The sequence below is a fragment of the Vanderwaltozyma polyspora genome, genomic scaffold (assembly GCF_000150035.1).
Source record: "Vanderwaltozyma polyspora DSM 70294 KpolScaffold1003 genomic scaffold, whole genome shotgun sequence".
NCBI lineage: Eukaryota > Fungi > Ascomycota > Saccharomycetes > Saccharomycetales > Saccharomycetaceae > Vanderwaltozyma > Vanderwaltozyma polyspora.
In genome coordinates this window covers 76,506-92,811 of record NW_001834654.1, presented here as the reverse complement: position 1 = coordinate 92,811, position 16,306 = coordinate 76,506, and the positions used below count along the sequence as shown (strand labels likewise).

The following is a 16,306-nucleotide window of genomic DNA, read 5'->3' as shown; positions in this document are numbered from 1 at the left end:
TCTAAATCATATGGGCCCTTAACACAAAAGGATGCCCCTGGGTCTGAAATACAGCCCCGGATCAGCCTACGTTCCTCAAGCTTCTAACACCACAGTGGCAAAAAAAGTTCAAAGTTAAATTTCACCAAATTTATTTGACAAACAACCAAATACCTTAAATTTTTTTACACGGAAAATTTAGGTATCGCCCTAGAAGGCGGCCATAAATAGGCTCAATATCTTAGAAGCCCGTTAGGTTAAAAAAATTTTAATTGGCAGACCCCCCTAAGAATTCCCAATTCCAAATAAGATTCCAAAACCGGAACACTAGATTATGATCGATAAAGTAATAGGATCCAACCGAAATATGGGAAACTTTTTAGAGGAAATTTGGTCACTTTGGAGGGGAATATAAAAATACCACCAGAAAATAAAATTCCTAACATATTCCCTTTACAGCAAGCAATTCGTGAAGAACAATAATTCATCTAGCCAACTTGCATAATTTTATTACATTTCCAAGCAAGAATTATGAAGCCCCATGAAAAATTGGTTCTTGCTTCACAAAAAATTTTTAAAGCAGAAACGTTGGTGATTTTAGTACATGATACACCTGAATTATGGGGTGATAGAGATATAATTACTGGTGTTTTAGATCCATCAACTTCGGTATTGATTGATACTTCAATGAAATTTATCAAGTGGGCAGCTGATAGAAATTATTCGATTTTAGATATTAACATTCCAAAATCAAATTTGGAAAAGGAAACATTTTCATCTTCCAAAGCTGCTAATGAAATAATGTTATCATTATGGGATAATCACTTACAGTATATCAGTACTTTAACTAAAATTTGTTTTATTGGTATTGGAGAGTCATATCAAGGAATTGTCCATCTGATAGGTGAAAGGGATTTAAGAGTTTTATCAAAGGCTGTGATAAATTTTGTAGGAAATTTTCCACTGAAATCACTTTCATCAAATTTTGATGAAACAATGGTGGATTGGTATTTCAAAAACTCACTAGTATTCACAAATGATTCCCATAACTGTTGGAAAGAAAGTGAAGAAAAGAGACCAAGAAAGAAATTTGGAAGAGTGTTAAAGTCAGATTCTGATGGAATAATAAGTATAATTAATGAAAGATTTGATGAAGCTACTGATTTTATCTTAGATGCATTTGAAGAGTGGAGTGATGAAGAAAGTGATTGATTGGGTTTATTTTGGGGGATTATTATAGTTGAAATAACATTCTTCATTATATAGAATTAATTAATCGATCAATAAAAAGTTAATGAGTTTGTTTAATAATATAATATTAGGTAATTTTAATAAAAAATTAAATGTAAAAATGACAATTGTGCTGCTATATATGATTGTCGTATATAAATTTTAAGTGCAAAATTTACTCATCTATACGTCAAATTAAGATATGTTTGGGAAACGTTTATTGAATTCTTCTGTCAATGTTTCTAGATTAGGTTCCATAGATTCTGAACTTGTCTTGACATCAGACTTGTTTTTATCCAACTTCCTTTTGCCAGCTAAGAAAGTAGGTTTTGGCGGCTTTTGTGGTCTTAAATGTGCTGGTTTCTTGGCAGGTACTGGTTTCTCTTTCTTGTTCTTTTTCGGTTGATTTCTAGTCCCAGAATTTGCTGTTTTAATATTCTCCTTATCATTCATTTCTTCTCCCGAATCTTTACCGAAATTGTCAGAAGATTTGGTGTACTTCCCATAATCAGATGCTATTTTATTGATTGGAATATTGTCAGCGTTATCTATTAAATTCTTCATACGATCTTGAATAGAATTATTATCGGATTGGTTTGAATCGGAAGTAGTTAATGTACCTTCACCATTACCAATCTTAATTGAAGAGCTGAAATTAGATGGTAGACTATGATGTTTTGCCTTGCTGACCGGTATTGGTGAATCGGCCTCAAATTCTTTCGAAGTCTGGACTTTTTCAAGTTTTGTCAGATCGCCATCATTAACAATAATACTTCTATGAGATGAACCAGTACTTGATGATTGTGATAAATTTTGATTTTTCAGAGAACTGATTTTCTCACTGGCAATAGAAGCAATATTTTCAGCAAGACTACCGGTAGAATTGACTTCGCTTTTTGAGGTCTTATCAAATAATGTAGGATTAGAAGCAACAATCTTCGATATATCACCTCTTCCCGCTGATGTCGTCCTCCCGATATAGTCAGACATTTGATCATCAGGCATAGTCCTACTTCTTTGATTTGTGAGAATGTTTGCATTCTTATCTGTGGTCCCTATATGTATCTGTTGAAGTTTTGCCGTAGCTGCTACATTAAATGAGTTGTTCACAACTGCAGGATCATTGGAAGCATGAGCAGATAGCGGAACACCTGTTAATATAACATTATTTGGCGTTATATTTTGAGCATTATGCAAAGGTGAATTCAGGGATGGGAAGCTTAAGGATTGATGTAAACCACGAATTTGTTCCTGATGAATATGGAATTGTTGTTGGATTTGCTGTTGCTGTTGTTGGATTTGTTGTTGCTGTTGTTGTAGCTGCTGCTGCTGTTGTTGTTGATGATGATGATGATTATTCTGTTGTTGATGTGGCATCAAAGTTGATCTATGTATTGCTCTTTCCAAGTAAAAGTTCTTAATAGGACAAGGAATTCCTTGAAGTCTCGAAACTTCTTCAAGCACTTGACAAATGTTCGGTCTCTGTGAAGGTTGATTGGCGAGCATCAATCTGATTAAATTTTTCAAATTGTCGCTGTAATGAGGGTATGCTAGGTATTCGTACCTTGAATGTAGAATGGCGGCCTCACCAGCCTTTTCAAAAGGAGTTGTATAATAACATAGTTTATATAAGAATACCCCTAAGGCCCAAATATCTGATTTTTCATCAATAGGTAAATGACGTGATAAATCTATCATTTCTGGCGCCCTATATTGAGCGGTAGTGTTTTTAAGAATATCATGCTGTACAAAGTTAAATTCTTGTTGAGAAGTTGGAGGCCTTATAACCCCACAGACGGAACCAAAATCACATAATTTATATTCACCTGAATTTGAAATCAGTACATTTTCAATTTTTATATCTCTGTGTAATAATGGCGGTTCTAAAGAATGCATTGCGGCGACACCTTGAGTAACTTGGCTCATTATATTTAGGATTTCGAATTCTTGTAATCTATTTTGTAATCTTGTATTCATAAAATCTATTAATCCACCTTCTGCACAAAACTCCATTAACAATAGCACTTCATAAGCACCATTATGTAAACCTGATTTTGCAGCATTTGAATCTATGTAGGAAACGACATGATCAAAATTTCTCAAAAGTTTCATTGCGTCAACTTCAGCCCTTGGAGTATTTAAACTTGCTTTATCAGGCACAATTAATCTTTTAAGACAGACAATGTCGGAACCTGTTCTACTATCTGGTGGTGATATTTTAGCTTGGTAAACTTGGGCATAACCACCACTGGTTAAATATTTTAATATTGTTGCATGATGGACACCTACTTGTAAACTAATGCCTTGCGGATACGTTGGAATATCTGGTTGATTCATAATATATCAGAAAATGCAAAATAAATGAAACATAAAATTTATATTAGAAAGGAGGAAAATATTGGCTTGGTTAAAAACTATAATTAAAATTGAAATTAAGAATTTAGTTTTTAAGTAACTAATAATGCAATTGGGATGGTAATTACTGAAATAATTGAACCTTAACGATACTAACTACACCTTATCCTTTTCGAAGTGCTAGATCAAAGAAAGAAAAATCAATACTATTATTATAAGGGTGATAACAATTCAGCTTCGAAAAAAAAAATTAGGACTAATTTTTCTATTTTATGAATTGATGATTCAAGTCTTTGAATTCTAAAAATAACACCCTTCAGAAACTAGAGATCGACAGTCAACTGAACTTCAAATAGTTTCCTAAATGCAAATAAAACTTTAATAACTGATCAAATAGCACTGAAATATTCGAAATCGAAATTGTAATTCGATTTAAATGTCGCTTTCGAAAGTTCGAAATATCCAATTCTACCGAAACACAGGCAATACGTAATTATTAAAAAAAAAAGAAGAATAAGTCCACACAGAATTGTAAAGAACAGCACTATTTAATCCTTTAACGACAATAGTAATAGCAATGGTAAATGTGTTATATGATGTTATATAACTGGAGTCAACTTATTCTAAATAGTTTGATCTTGTAGTTTCTTAGGATCCGATAGTTATATGTATATAATTTGTATAAGATAACAATTAATTAACTAAATAATTGTATGATTATGAAGGAATTATGATGATAGTTGATCGGAATATAAAAAGTGACGTGGAATAAAACTGTTTTAACTAAATAGTAGATGGTTCAAGACTGTTTAAGATCGATATTATCTCAATTTTGTACTTAGTTCAAAAAATAAGAGCTAGATAAATATTCGAGATTTTTATTGAACAGAAGGAGTTTGTGTATAAAAGATTTCATGATTTAATCAAGAAATAAATGAAATCATCAATCATGGATGATTAGTATCTTGAGTTAGATAGAAATGGTATATAGTTTTAGTGTGAGCCACTTATTTTATTTCCCCAAAATTAGGTAGATGATGGTCAAAATTGGATATCTCAGAGAGTGTGATGTGAAATATAGTCAATATCTGAGTCCAGAAATGTGTTAATTCTTTCTCTTCTGAGTTGTATGTTTTTTTTGGTATATTAAATAAAGTTTTTATTGTCAAATACCAAGAGAAATTATAAATATTAGCCCCCCTCATCCCCCATCTCCTCCCTCCCCCTTCCCTTCCCTTTTCCTCTTACCCCCTCAGTGAACCACAGTTCTGGGCAAAATATAAGAGTACGAGTTTATACACTATAAGCTATGTAAGTACCACCACATCTAATCCTATTTTAAGTCTATTATCTACAATTTCTTGAACTTCATCAGTAATGCTTCGTTATTAAGGTAGTTGTATCAAAGATTACTTGGATTAGGCATTTAAAAAAAAAAGTAAGAACGTAAAGAATCCAAGGCAAGTTTACTCAAAGATAGCTCCATAATTGTCATCATTGATATAAAAAACCATCAGTTAATCTACTTAAGACTAAGCCTCCCCAGATTTATTTATCATCGTTGCTTTGGTAAGGTTATATAAAACACACTTGGCATTTCTGACGTATTTGGTTAAATCAAGAAACTATGTTTCCATAAATAGATTGTTAAATCATTGTAAAACTCTTGGATTTTCTGTCACCTCAACCTACCAAGTCGATGATTTGGAAGGTTGAAACCATGATAGAGAAGTGACTAGTGGGTACTAGTGTCGCTGTCATCATCGTTATTGTCATAGCGTAGTTCCAAAATTTGTATATATATCCTTTCATCGAAATATATTATATATTTCCTAATTAGGTAATAATTAGTTATGTTTTATCCTTTTATGGTGTTTTATTTCTGTTTTGAGTAATTTTGTATTATTATGCTTTTTCTTCTTTTACTGGCAGTTTTTATCCCAAATCTGGTAACATTTCAAAATTTCAATGAGATGAGATGAGATGAGATGAGATCATATTAGAACTTTAGAAGTTATCTAATGGCATCTGGAGAGATCTGGAAGGGGAACTAGTCTGATATCCAACACATTTTAAAGTTTTATTGATTTTGATATTTGTTACCAAAGGAGAAATAACGTGTAAACTTAAAACTTGAGTTACCCAATCCTTTGAACTTATTGATATAATTGTAAAGAAAAAAGTTTAGAACAAGACCACGAAACGAAATCTTGTGGAAGGGAAAATTATAAGAACAGTTGTGAAAGATATGAGTTCATATTCATTATTGCATTCCAATTCGCTTGGCAGAACTGATTGGTGTCTTGAGTTGCAACCTTTGTATAGACACGGTCTGTTATCTAGTCTAAGTAATGGTGATGTCAATTTATTAGACTGGAATACTGGCAATTGTATAAGAACTGTAAAAGCTGGGAACACTTCGATCAATAGAATGCGTGTATTGGATAGTGATTATGATAATGGCTCTGTTTTTTCTGTGGCAATGAATGATGCTGTTAAAGTACTTGATTTAAGGGTTCAAGGAAATTCAATTGTAGCAGAATTAAATAATGAAAAAAAAACACCATTCTTATCATTAGATTCTCGTCATGGTATGCTAGCCTGTGGTACAGAACTAAGTGGTGTGGATGCAGAAATTCATATTTATGATATTAGAAATTTTGATAAACCAGTGAGAATGCTAGTAGATTCTCATCATGATGATGTCACAGATATAAAATTCCACCCTAGCGATCCTAACGTTCTACTTAGTGGTTCTACTGATGGTTATACAAATGTATATGACTTGACCCAAGTTGAAGAAGAAGATGCATTACATCAGGTTATCAATTATGAATCTGTTCATTCTTGTGGTTGGTTATCTCCAAAGAGAATTTACACATTATCACATATGGAAACGTTCGCCATTCATGAATTGAATAACAAATCTGATGAATTAACAGAACCAAAACCGTTGGATTTTGGTGATATTAGAGGAACATGGGATTGTGACTATGTGGTTGACGTCTATCCAGGATATATTGCAGTAGGGAAATCAGAAGAAAATAATGGTAATTTAAAAATTATTCCATTTCATAATGAACTACTAAATATCAACGATTCGATTAGTATACCTAATGCACATGGTGATGAGGTTGTTCGAGATGTATTTATTTCTCCGAAATCTCAAAATATAATGTATTCATGTGGTGAAGACGGATCTGTCAAAACATGGAAAATAGAAAACAATTCATTACAAGTGCCTCCTGGATTCTGGGATTACTCTACCCAGATTAATGTGCTGGACGATAACATAGATGAACAAAATATAGAACAATCTACAAGAAATATATCAGAACCTTCAATAGAGAAAGAAAAGAAGAAAAGTAAACACAAGAAATCCAAGCACTCCAAGCGTCGTTACAAACCGTATTAGAAAATCAAATTATGACAAGGAATAATATTCATTTCTGAACTTCGTCTGGTGAGCAAAGTGTTATATTACCAAAATATATGGTGACGCCAGAAAATTTATCTCCTTCTCATTAGATAACAGATATGCATCCGCAATTATCTCTATGGAATAAAATAGAAAACTACAAGATCTGATAGTTTTATGGAATCTGATCTGGTCTGGATATATATATATAAAAATAAATTAATAGAATTGTAATTAACTTTAACGTCACAACCGCATCTCATTGCATCTCTTGATCTACACTTATTAGAAATACATGTCATTGTATACGTAATTATAATAATTTTCAATATTTTTCGATGTTTATTCAAATATGAAAACGAACGAAACAATCATATTTGAAATAAATCATAAATAATGGGATGTTATTAGAAATATGATAGGTAAACAACACTCCTTTGGAAAGGTTCAAGATCTATTTGTTTAATGAAAAAGTCTAATATATTTGTAATCCTAATCTAGTGTGTATAATTTATTTTTTTGCCTTATTGAGTATATTGTTATAGATAAACAAAGTGAAAGAAGAAATATTGGACTTTTGCAATTATAAATGAGTAGTGTTGTCAATAAAAGTGGTACTAGGTTCGTACCAAAGATAAGACAACGTCGTGTAGCTACGCCGACACCTTCAGTAACTCCTTCCATTGCTACCTCATCTCCAGCTATAGAAACTACAGTTGCTAGTGTTTCAGATCAAGACGCTGGTGATAAAAGTCAACAAACTGAAGTTGAAAATACTGAAAAGAAACTAAATAGTAAAAAAAATGATGATGGGAGTGCCATTAAGGATTCAGAAGAAGCTAAAATTACATTGGAAAGGAAAGAAAGCACAGATGAATCTCCAATCTCAGATTCTTCGAAAAACTCTTCTGCCAGCTCATCTTCATATAAAATAACGGGTCGCCGCCGATCTAGTAGATTGGATTCTCTAAGTATGTCATCCTCAAAGCCTGTTTTTAAACCTAACTTTAATGATAACAACAACGTTAATGTTCCAGGTAGTAGACGGTTATCGACTATTTCTGGATCTGGTATTAAGAAAATTAGGATAAACAGTATTACTGAAGATAATTCGAATTTACAAGATTTAAAAAAAAGGAGAATGTCATCTAGAAGTTCAGCATCGAAAAAAACAGGTTCAGCACATAGGATTAGTATTGTTACCGCCATGGAATCGGATGACAGTGGTTCAACCTCGACTAGTAATTCGGATATTAAAAATGACAAAGGAGATAGTTTATTCAGAAACACAGACAGTTTGTATGATAAGAAATTTCAAATTAGGAATGTCAAAGAAATACCGAAAAATATAGAAGATTTGGATTCAGCTCGTTATGTTCTCGATGAACATAATTTTACTATTGCCGAATTATGTAAACCAGTACTACCGATTGGTGAAATATCAGATAATTTCGAAAGAGCACAGCAAGCTGCAAAGGCTAAGATAACTAAGAGAAAGGAAAGAAGAGAATTAAGGAAACGTGCTCGTAGTGAATTTAAATCGTTATCTTCTCTGAATGATGAGGAAGATGAAAAAGAAAAAAACGAAAGAATTAGAAAGGCCGCCCAAAGTATATATGATACGGAAATTCCAGAAAACAAGCCAGGTCCAAATGCAATTCAATTAAAAATGAATAAAGAAGGTGTAATGGAAGTCGATGAGCTATCTACAGTGGTTGATAGACATAAAAATGCTAGTTACGAAAATTCACAAAAAGTCAGAGTTCAAGAGAACCCGTTTGAAAATTTATACAACTCAGCAACATACGGTAAGAATTCATACACTGATCCTTGGACCAATGAAGAATTAATAAAGTTTTATAAGGCATTATCCATGTGGGGTACCGACTTCAATTTAATATCTCAATTATTCCCATATAGAACAAGAAAACAAGTCAAATCCAAATTTATTAACGAAGAAAAAAGAAATCCTGTAATTATAGAACTTGCTTTGCGCTCAAGACTTCCGCCTGATTTCGATAGGTATTGTGCAGAAATTAAAAAGAATATTGGTACTTTATCAGAATTTAATGAGAAACTTGAAGAATTAAGAAACCAACATGAAGAACATTTGAAAGAAATTGAAGAAGCTAAATTGAACGCAAAGAATGAAGATTTGAAATCTGTGAAAAAAGAAGTAAATAAGAAGACTTCAGGTGGTTTAATGACTAATCAATTAAAATCTTACAGAAAATCTGAAATTGTTTTAGGCACCATTGATGATGTTAAAAAGCAAAAAATGGCACAAGAAGAAACTACTAGTGTATGAATCTAAATGCATATAATTAAAGAAATATATAAATCCAATCATAATTCTATATATTAATAATATATTCTGGTACGTTTTGAATCCAAACTATTATATATCTAGTTCTCTCCATTAGAAGTCTCTTAATTTAAATTTCATTTTATATGATACTGATGTAATTAAAATTCTGTGCATAACGCGATTACTTGGATTTATTTAAAAATCGAAGTGGTTTCATGGTACTATTACAATCAATTGTTGAAATATATCAATTGGAATGCTTTAGGATAAGTAATTGGATAGATCGTCAAATTGATAAATGGTGAAAGGTAGTGAAAAAACTAGTTCTTCTTTTCAAAGAAAGCAGGAGAAGAAATATATTCTTACCATTCAAGAATTAGCTAACAAAAAATGTATACGATTTACGGTAGAACCTACTGGATACGCTATTAAGACTATTAAGAATATATTTCTGATTATATTAATAGTTTATTTATCATTATATTATTCATTTCGGTATATAGATTTGGATGGTTATCTAAAATGGCTGTACTGTGCATTCGTGATATCAATTATTAATTTTAAAATACGAGCTCCAACTGTAAGTACCTTTACAGTTTTGAAAGATCATGGTGTACAAATTAGTAACATTTCAGGATGGAATTGTCTACCATTTTTCATAAACAAGCTGTGGTTTGTTGAATACGAATTTATACCAAGAAATGAAGTAGTTGATATTATAATTAATGAAGGCTTCCAACCAGGATTCCAAGTTGTCTTTTATTTGGCATTAATTGTAAAGAAGCAAGAGAAATTGAAATTAATATTTCCAGTATGTATTAGAAATCTATTATTTTTTTAAAATCAAAGATCTTTAGATCAAAGTTGGTGTCATTTTTAATTATCTTAATCATTATTATCAAATTTACTAACTCAAAACCTGCTCTTTTTTTATGGGTAAATATAATCAGAAATTGTGTCCTAAATTTGAAGATCAAAAGCAAATTTACAACCTCACTAAAGACTATTTAAAATAACTAAATTAGCTATAATACTACATCGATATGGTATCTCAAAAATCAAATGAAACATCATATGTATCAATTATAATTGTTACCTATTAATAACTTAAATATTCGATATGGCGCCTTGTTTTAAATTACGAGAAATCGATCGCGATGAGATGCCCAAAGTGAAAAAAAAAAGTTTTTGATATTTAAATGGTCACTTCTAAAGAAAGTTAAAAAGTAATGGTTTTGGTTTATTATAGAATAAAGGTGGCCTGGAATAACCGATAGCTTGCTTTAATAGTTGTAATATACAATGGGAAGGAAATTGAAGGGTAAGATTGGTTCCAAGAATCTTAAATCATCACTTTTAAGACATCAGCATAAAGAACAATTATTAAAGAAAAATAAAAACAAAATTGAAAATAAACAAAAACCTAAGATCCCAACGAAGGTTAAGCAGAATCAGCAACTACAAAAAGAAAATGAAGAAAAATATATTCCTTTTGGAAAGGAAGAAACTTTGCTCTTAATTGGTGAAGGTGATTTTTCATATGCTAGATCAATTATCGAACAAGAGTATATTTTACCAAAAAATTTAATTGTAACAAGTTATGATGCATCAATTCAAGAATTAAAATTGAAATACCCACATAGTTTTGAAGAAAACTACAAATTTTTAATAGAGAATGGGGTGCTGATTTTTTTCAGAATTGATGCAACAAATTTAATTAAAAGTTTCAAGATTTCCAAGAAAATGCCATGGAAAAAAATAATGATGAATTATGGTCATCCTGAGTTATCCAACAAGGTGGTACAAAATATAATGTTTAACTTTCCACATACAGGTAAGGGTGTCAAGGACATGGACAGAAATATCAGAGACCATCAAGAATTGATATACAAATATTTTTCTAATTGTAAGGACTTATTCTCTAATATTAACTCTACAATTATTAATTCTAGAAATAGTTATACCCAAGGTTATTCTTTGGATTCCAATGGCTCAAATGGAAGTGGATATGATAAACTGACTGAGGAGGGATTTGGTAAAATTATTTTATCAGTGTTTACTGGTGAACCATATGATCTATGGCAAGTTAGAACTTTAGCCAAGGACAATGGATTAAAAGTTGAGAGATCTAACAAATTTCAATGGGAAAATTATCCTGAGTATCATCACAGAAGAACAAATAGTGAACAAGATACTACAAAACGTGCTGAAGAAAGAGAAGCAAGAATATATGTATTCGAAAAATTTGTTAAAAATAAGAATTTGAGAAAATCTAAAAAGGGCAAAGATTCAGATAGTGATGATGAATAGATATTTTAGGTATTGTATAATATAGAATAATTAATAGGCTTCACTTGCTCGAACGGATTGGAATTAGCAATATTATTAAATATAGGTAATCTAAAAAATATATATCCGGGTAACAAGTTGAGAACTTCAGAAAATGGTATATTTTAGAGATTAATACTGTTCATTTAAATTGTCAACTATATAATGCAAACGGTTGTAAGATTTAAAAAGATCTTGTTTGGAAGTGCTCTAGATCAACTCAATTGGAGATTCACTAGTATCACAGTGTTCAGTTGTTAGTTTTTAAAAATGGTCAATCAGCAAAATTTATTACAAGTGTATAAGCAATTGATAAAGGCAATTGTCAAAAATGATAGAAGAAGTAAAATAATCCAAAGAGCGAATGAAATTAGCAAAGAGATATCATTGTTGAGTTATCAAAAGATCAATCTATTGAGACAACCTAGTAATGAAGATACTAAGGCTAAATTGTCTAAATTAAGAAGTGTTCAAGAAATTGATTCAAAAATTAACAAGCTAAAAGCAGAAGATCCAAAGTGTGATAAAAATATGCTTTATATTTCTAATAGCATGAAAACCGACATAAGAGAAGATATGAAAGCAATTTTGATAAAAGAAAATGATAGACAAATCAATCGCAAATTAAATAATTTCATTGACATAGCGGCTTTTTTAAATAATCAAAGAGAATATGATGAATTAATTGAAAGATATAACTTAGGATCAAGAGGTTTAACGCAAGATGAAGTAGTGAAGAGAACAGCTAATAAAGTTGGGTTAGATGTTCCACTATAGACTTCAACGATCAACCATTTGTGTGCGATTTTTTTCAACTTCGAAACACCATTCTTCAGTTATATTCTTTATATCCAATCAATCATTGTAAATATTTATCAGATAGAAAGTTAATTTAAATATTATATGTAATAAATTTTAAAATAGCATTGTGAAGTGAGTCTCCTTCGGCAATAATGAGAACAATCAAGTGAAGTCATTGTTTCAGATATTGTAACAAATACAAAAATAAAAACTTGAATCGATTCTGCAAAAAGCCATCTTGAGATCATTTCAATGACAATAAAGAGTTATTTGCGTCATAACGATGTTACAATGATAAGATCGAGATATGCTGAACAACTAAGATAATCGTGTAATGTTCTTACTAATATCTGATCATATGGAAACGGATTAAATCATATGATAAGGATCCAGGCGGATAAACTTTAAATATGAAATCGGAATAATTGTGTTATAATGAATCCGTATATCAATTAATCTCATGTGTATACCCATATTACCATAAAAATCAAAAGAACGGTAATAGTTTAAAACAATCTATAACAGCAAGAAAACTATACTTCGTAGTTTTAACGTTTGTTGGAATAACACCACTGACACGGCTCTATTTACTTTTGGAAATTATTGAAATAACCCATTCAACAAATATATCTTAGTTACTCATCTTAATATGTCTCATTTTTCTAACTTTCGTGAAGATATAATATCTTGATAGGAAACAGAGCTAACTAAAATAAGTAAATTAACCATAGCAATAATAATATCAATAATAAATCTCAATCCAAACAAATTCCTTATGAGTAGCTGTAATTTTTAAAAACATTTACTCTCTCTATCTTAAGTCTATTCCATTTCGGAATTTCAAGGCCGTTCCTTACAGAGCTAAGTTCCGGATAAACTTTGCAAATATTTAACCCTTGACGTCAACATGATGAAAAACCTATGTCACTCTGACCGCATTACTTCAAAATGTTGAAAATAGCAGATGAGATGATCCCATTAACGTTGGTGGACTAAACCTACTATTTTCGTTTGGTTACAGTTCTTTTTGTTAAGTACACCAAAAATAAATTATTTCAAATTTTCAAATTCATCGATTACGTTTGGTTGAGTATTTCTTTATTCTCCCAATCGATTGGATTACAATTTTGATAATTCAGTTCTCTCCTGCTTAGCATTGATGGTTGGATAGTCAAGGCAATCTTATTCGATCGATAATAAACTTACGAAGTATGTATGTAATGATGAGTTCAGGGAGAGAAATGGAAAGATCTCTCGCAAGGGGAAGATGGGAGAAGACGAGTAACAGATAGATAGGTTGATATAGAGGGTAAAATTAGACGAAATGGTTTTGATCTTTTTTATTGTATTATGCACAAGTCTTGTACTGTTAACATCTAATGTTAGTGGGTTTGTGATAATAAATTATTTGAATGTGTAAATTTTATTGAAATCATCCTATAACCTTTGTTTAATTCATTGTTACGAGTTGATAGAGAGAACAATGTATGAAATACTTTATCTTCTCCCTCTCTAGCTGCTGCTCTTGCACTATTTCCCGGTAACTTATAACTTTATTCGAAAGTAACAAAAATAAAGGATTTCTGAAAAAGTGGGAAACTCCAGCTAGAGTAAAGGTAAGTAAGGAACGTAAAAGAGGGTATACTACCCTCCTACTATTATATTTGAGTATTATGATATCTCTTGTGTTTTTTATGTTTTATTTAATGTATTTTTGGCTATGAATGTTAATTTGTTCAACGTATATTCATCATCGTGATAAATTTATTCCATCAGTTCACGTATATTCTTTCCTTTATAGAAACGTAAAAGTAATTGGTATGGTTATCTGTCAATGTACTATTTTAATGTAATGTTGTTTCAACGTTGTGGAAGTGAAGGATCAGATGACATAAGTCTGAGTCCCTCTTGTGCCTTTACCTGTCTCTTCTTGAAATGCATCTACAGTTAGCCTCAACAGGTTTTATTAACACAAAAGACTGGAAAGAGGATAAGCTTACATTTGATGTTCTTCTGTGTAATATGCGTGCATGTATGTTACCATTTATCTGGGTTTTTTGATTTGTAGTTTTGAATGTTTTTTATCACCATAAAAGTTTTTCTTTTCTACATATCCATCCTTATCAGTTTTGAGATCCATTCTATAGGAGGTGAGTAATAATTATTATGTTTTAATGAATCGAGGGGGAAGGAAAGCCCCTAGTATAAGTCGTGTTGGTCTGATTCATTGACCTCATTCATTCATATGAAATCATTGTACCTTGTATTAGAAAGTATGAACATGTGGTTTACATAAAAATCTGTTGATACATTCTGAAGATACTTATTTATGTGAATATGTAATTACATATATATATATATATATAGATGTGATGAGGTTCTAAACGTTGGTTTTCGATATTGGGTTTGATTGAGTGTTTTATCAATGCTTAAGAAAAAATACGTCAAAGAAAAATAGCACTATTAATATACATAAAAGCATAAAATGACAAGAAACAATTCAGAAAAGGAGGGTCCATTTGCATTGAACCTAGAATCTACATTGGATGATATACTCCAATCGAATAGAGAATGGTCACAACAGATGAATGAAAGAGCACCTGATTTATTTGACAAATATAGTTCCAAAGGACAAGAACCACATACATTATTAATATGTTGTTCAGACTCGAGATATAATGAAAATTGTTTAAATGTGTTACCTGGAGAAGTGTTAACAATGAAAACAATTGCTAATATATGTAATGAAGATTTATCATTTTTAGCGACAATTGAGTTTGCTGTTAAAGCATTAAAGGTATCTAGAATAATACTAATGGGTCATACAGATTGTGGAGGTATAAAAACAAGTATGGACGATCATTGTAAAGGGTATTCTTCTAATGGTTGCGGGTATCTATATGAATATTTAACAGAGATTAGAGAGTTGATAGAAGAGAAAGAAAAAACCGATGTAATCTTTAAAAAGCAAACAGACATGGCAGAAAAGGCAAGGTATCTGTCAATTGAGCATATATTGAGACAAGTTAAAAAGATTGAATCCAATAAAATAGTCCAAGAGGCCATGAAAGGGTCTAATTTAAAAGTCTATGGATTATTGTACAATGTAGAGACAGGTCTATTAGACAATTGCATTGATCAATGAATTTTTGTAATTCGTTGAGGAAGAATAATAAATACATTTAAAAAAGAAAAAAAAAATTTAGTCACTAAAGAAAGGCTTTACGACAATTGCATTAATAAATAAATAAATAATTAGATAACTAAGTAAATTTACATGCGTAAAATACTTAAAATTTAAAATTCATTAAAGATATAATACAATATTATGAATATATTCCTATCAATCTAATCGACTATTAGCGATTAATCTACCAGCCAAAAAAAGGTGGTCACGTTATGCAATAGGTATGGTACTGATACTATATATATATATATATGTTTATAAATGCCTTCTTGTATGAACGGCATTAGTGATTGATTGAAAGGAGTAAGTGATTTCCGGTATTGGAAAAGTTACTTTAAGTGGGGTTAGTTGTAAAAGAATGATGTGTTGGTTTATCTGTTTCCTAAAGGGATAATGGCGGCAATGTGACGAGAAAGCAATAAGAAGGAAAGATGGCTGGTGTATACTGGTCAAAACAGGTCAGTCAGTGTAGAGAAGGTAGGGGATTTAACAAGTACCATAATAACAGACAGAAATAAGGTGCAATTGTTTAAAAAAATGAAGAAAGGGTTATGTCATATTAATGTCATATGACCGCGGAGTATTCCCTTTGTTTTTTGATTTTATTTAGCTCTCCGGTTAAATTTTGTCTGTTTTTGTTCATTTGTTTGACTTTTTGGTTTTTGTGGCTTTAATGTTGGTATATGTGGATGGGTGCATC

At 31.1% G+C, this 16,306-nt stretch overlaps 8 protein-coding genes across 8 annotated transcripts in view; 7 read left to right on the top strand and 1 right to left on the bottom strand.

Moving 5' to 3' along the window:
• HDA1 overlaps window positions 1-1,191 on the top strand; it is a gene marked incomplete at both ends in the record, with an annotated part of 2,338 nt that extends 1,147 nt beyond the window's left edge. Inside the window, one exon of the mRNA XM_001644539.1 lies at window positions 511-1,191. Coding sequence (XP_001644589.1) covers window positions 511-1,191 — 681 coding nt within the window.
• A 213-nt stretch (window positions 1,192-1,404) lies between these two features.
• On the bottom strand, window positions 1,405-3,546 carry Kpol_1003p35 (Ark/Prk/Nak family serine/threonine-protein kinase; the record flags this gene model as incomplete). Its single annotated transcript, XM_001644538.1, has 1 exon — window positions 1,405-3,546. The coding sequence occupies one exon, from the start codon at window positions 3,544-3,546 to the stop codon at window positions 1,405-1,407; it is 2,142 nt and encodes a 713-aa protein (XP_001644588.1).
• Window positions 3,547-5,812: 2,266 nt separating this feature from the next.
• On the top strand, window positions 5,813-6,979 carry Kpol_1003p34 (uncharacterized protein; the record flags this gene model as incomplete). The annotated part of the gene is made up of 1 exon (XM_001644537.1): window positions 5,813-6,979. The coding sequence occupies one exon, from the start codon at window positions 5,813-5,815 to the stop codon at window positions 6,977-6,979; it is 1,167 nt and encodes a 388-aa protein (XP_001644587.1).
• A 592-nt stretch (window positions 6,980-7,571) lies between these two features.
• On the top strand, window positions 7,572-9,290 carry BDP1 (transcription factor TFIIIB subunit BDP1; the record flags this gene model as incomplete). Its single annotated transcript, XM_001644536.1, has 1 exon — window positions 7,572-9,290. The coding sequence occupies one exon, from the start codon at window positions 7,572-7,574 to the stop codon at window positions 9,288-9,290; it is 1,719 nt and encodes a 572-aa protein (XP_001644586.1).
• Window positions 9,291-9,588: 298 nt separating this feature from the next.
• Window positions 9,589-10,131, top strand: GPI15 (phosphatidylinositol N-acetylglucosaminyltransferase GPI15; the record flags this gene model as incomplete). The annotated part of the gene is made up of 1 exon (XM_001644535.1): window positions 9,589-10,131. One exon carries the CDS (start codon window positions 9,589-9,591, stop codon window positions 10,129-10,131), a length of 543 nt encoding a protein of 180 aa, XP_001644585.1.
• A 461-nt stretch (window positions 10,132-10,592) lies between these two features.
• BMT5 (25S rRNA (uracil2634-N3)-methyltransferase) lies at window positions 10,593-11,600 on the top strand (the record flags this gene model as incomplete). Its single annotated transcript, XM_001644534.1, has 1 exon — window positions 10,593-11,600. One exon carries the CDS (start codon window positions 10,593-10,595, stop codon window positions 11,598-11,600), a length of 1,008 nt encoding a protein of 335 aa, XP_001644584.1.
• A 288-nt stretch (window positions 11,601-11,888) lies between these two features.
• FMC1 (Fmc1p) lies at window positions 11,889-12,395 on the top strand (the record flags this gene model as incomplete). Its single annotated transcript, XM_001644533.1, has 1 exon — window positions 11,889-12,395. One exon carries the CDS (start codon window positions 11,889-11,891, stop codon window positions 12,393-12,395), a length of 507 nt encoding a protein of 168 aa, XP_001644583.1.
• Window positions 12,396-14,904: 2,509 nt separating this feature from the next.
• Window positions 14,905-15,564, top strand: NCE103 (carbonate dehydratase NCE103; the record flags this gene model as incomplete). The annotated part of the gene is made up of 1 exon (XM_001644532.1): window positions 14,905-15,564. One exon carries the CDS (start codon window positions 14,905-14,907, stop codon window positions 15,562-15,564), a length of 660 nt encoding a protein of 219 aa, XP_001644582.1.
• Between the last annotated feature and the right edge of the window lie 742 nt (window positions 15,565-16,306).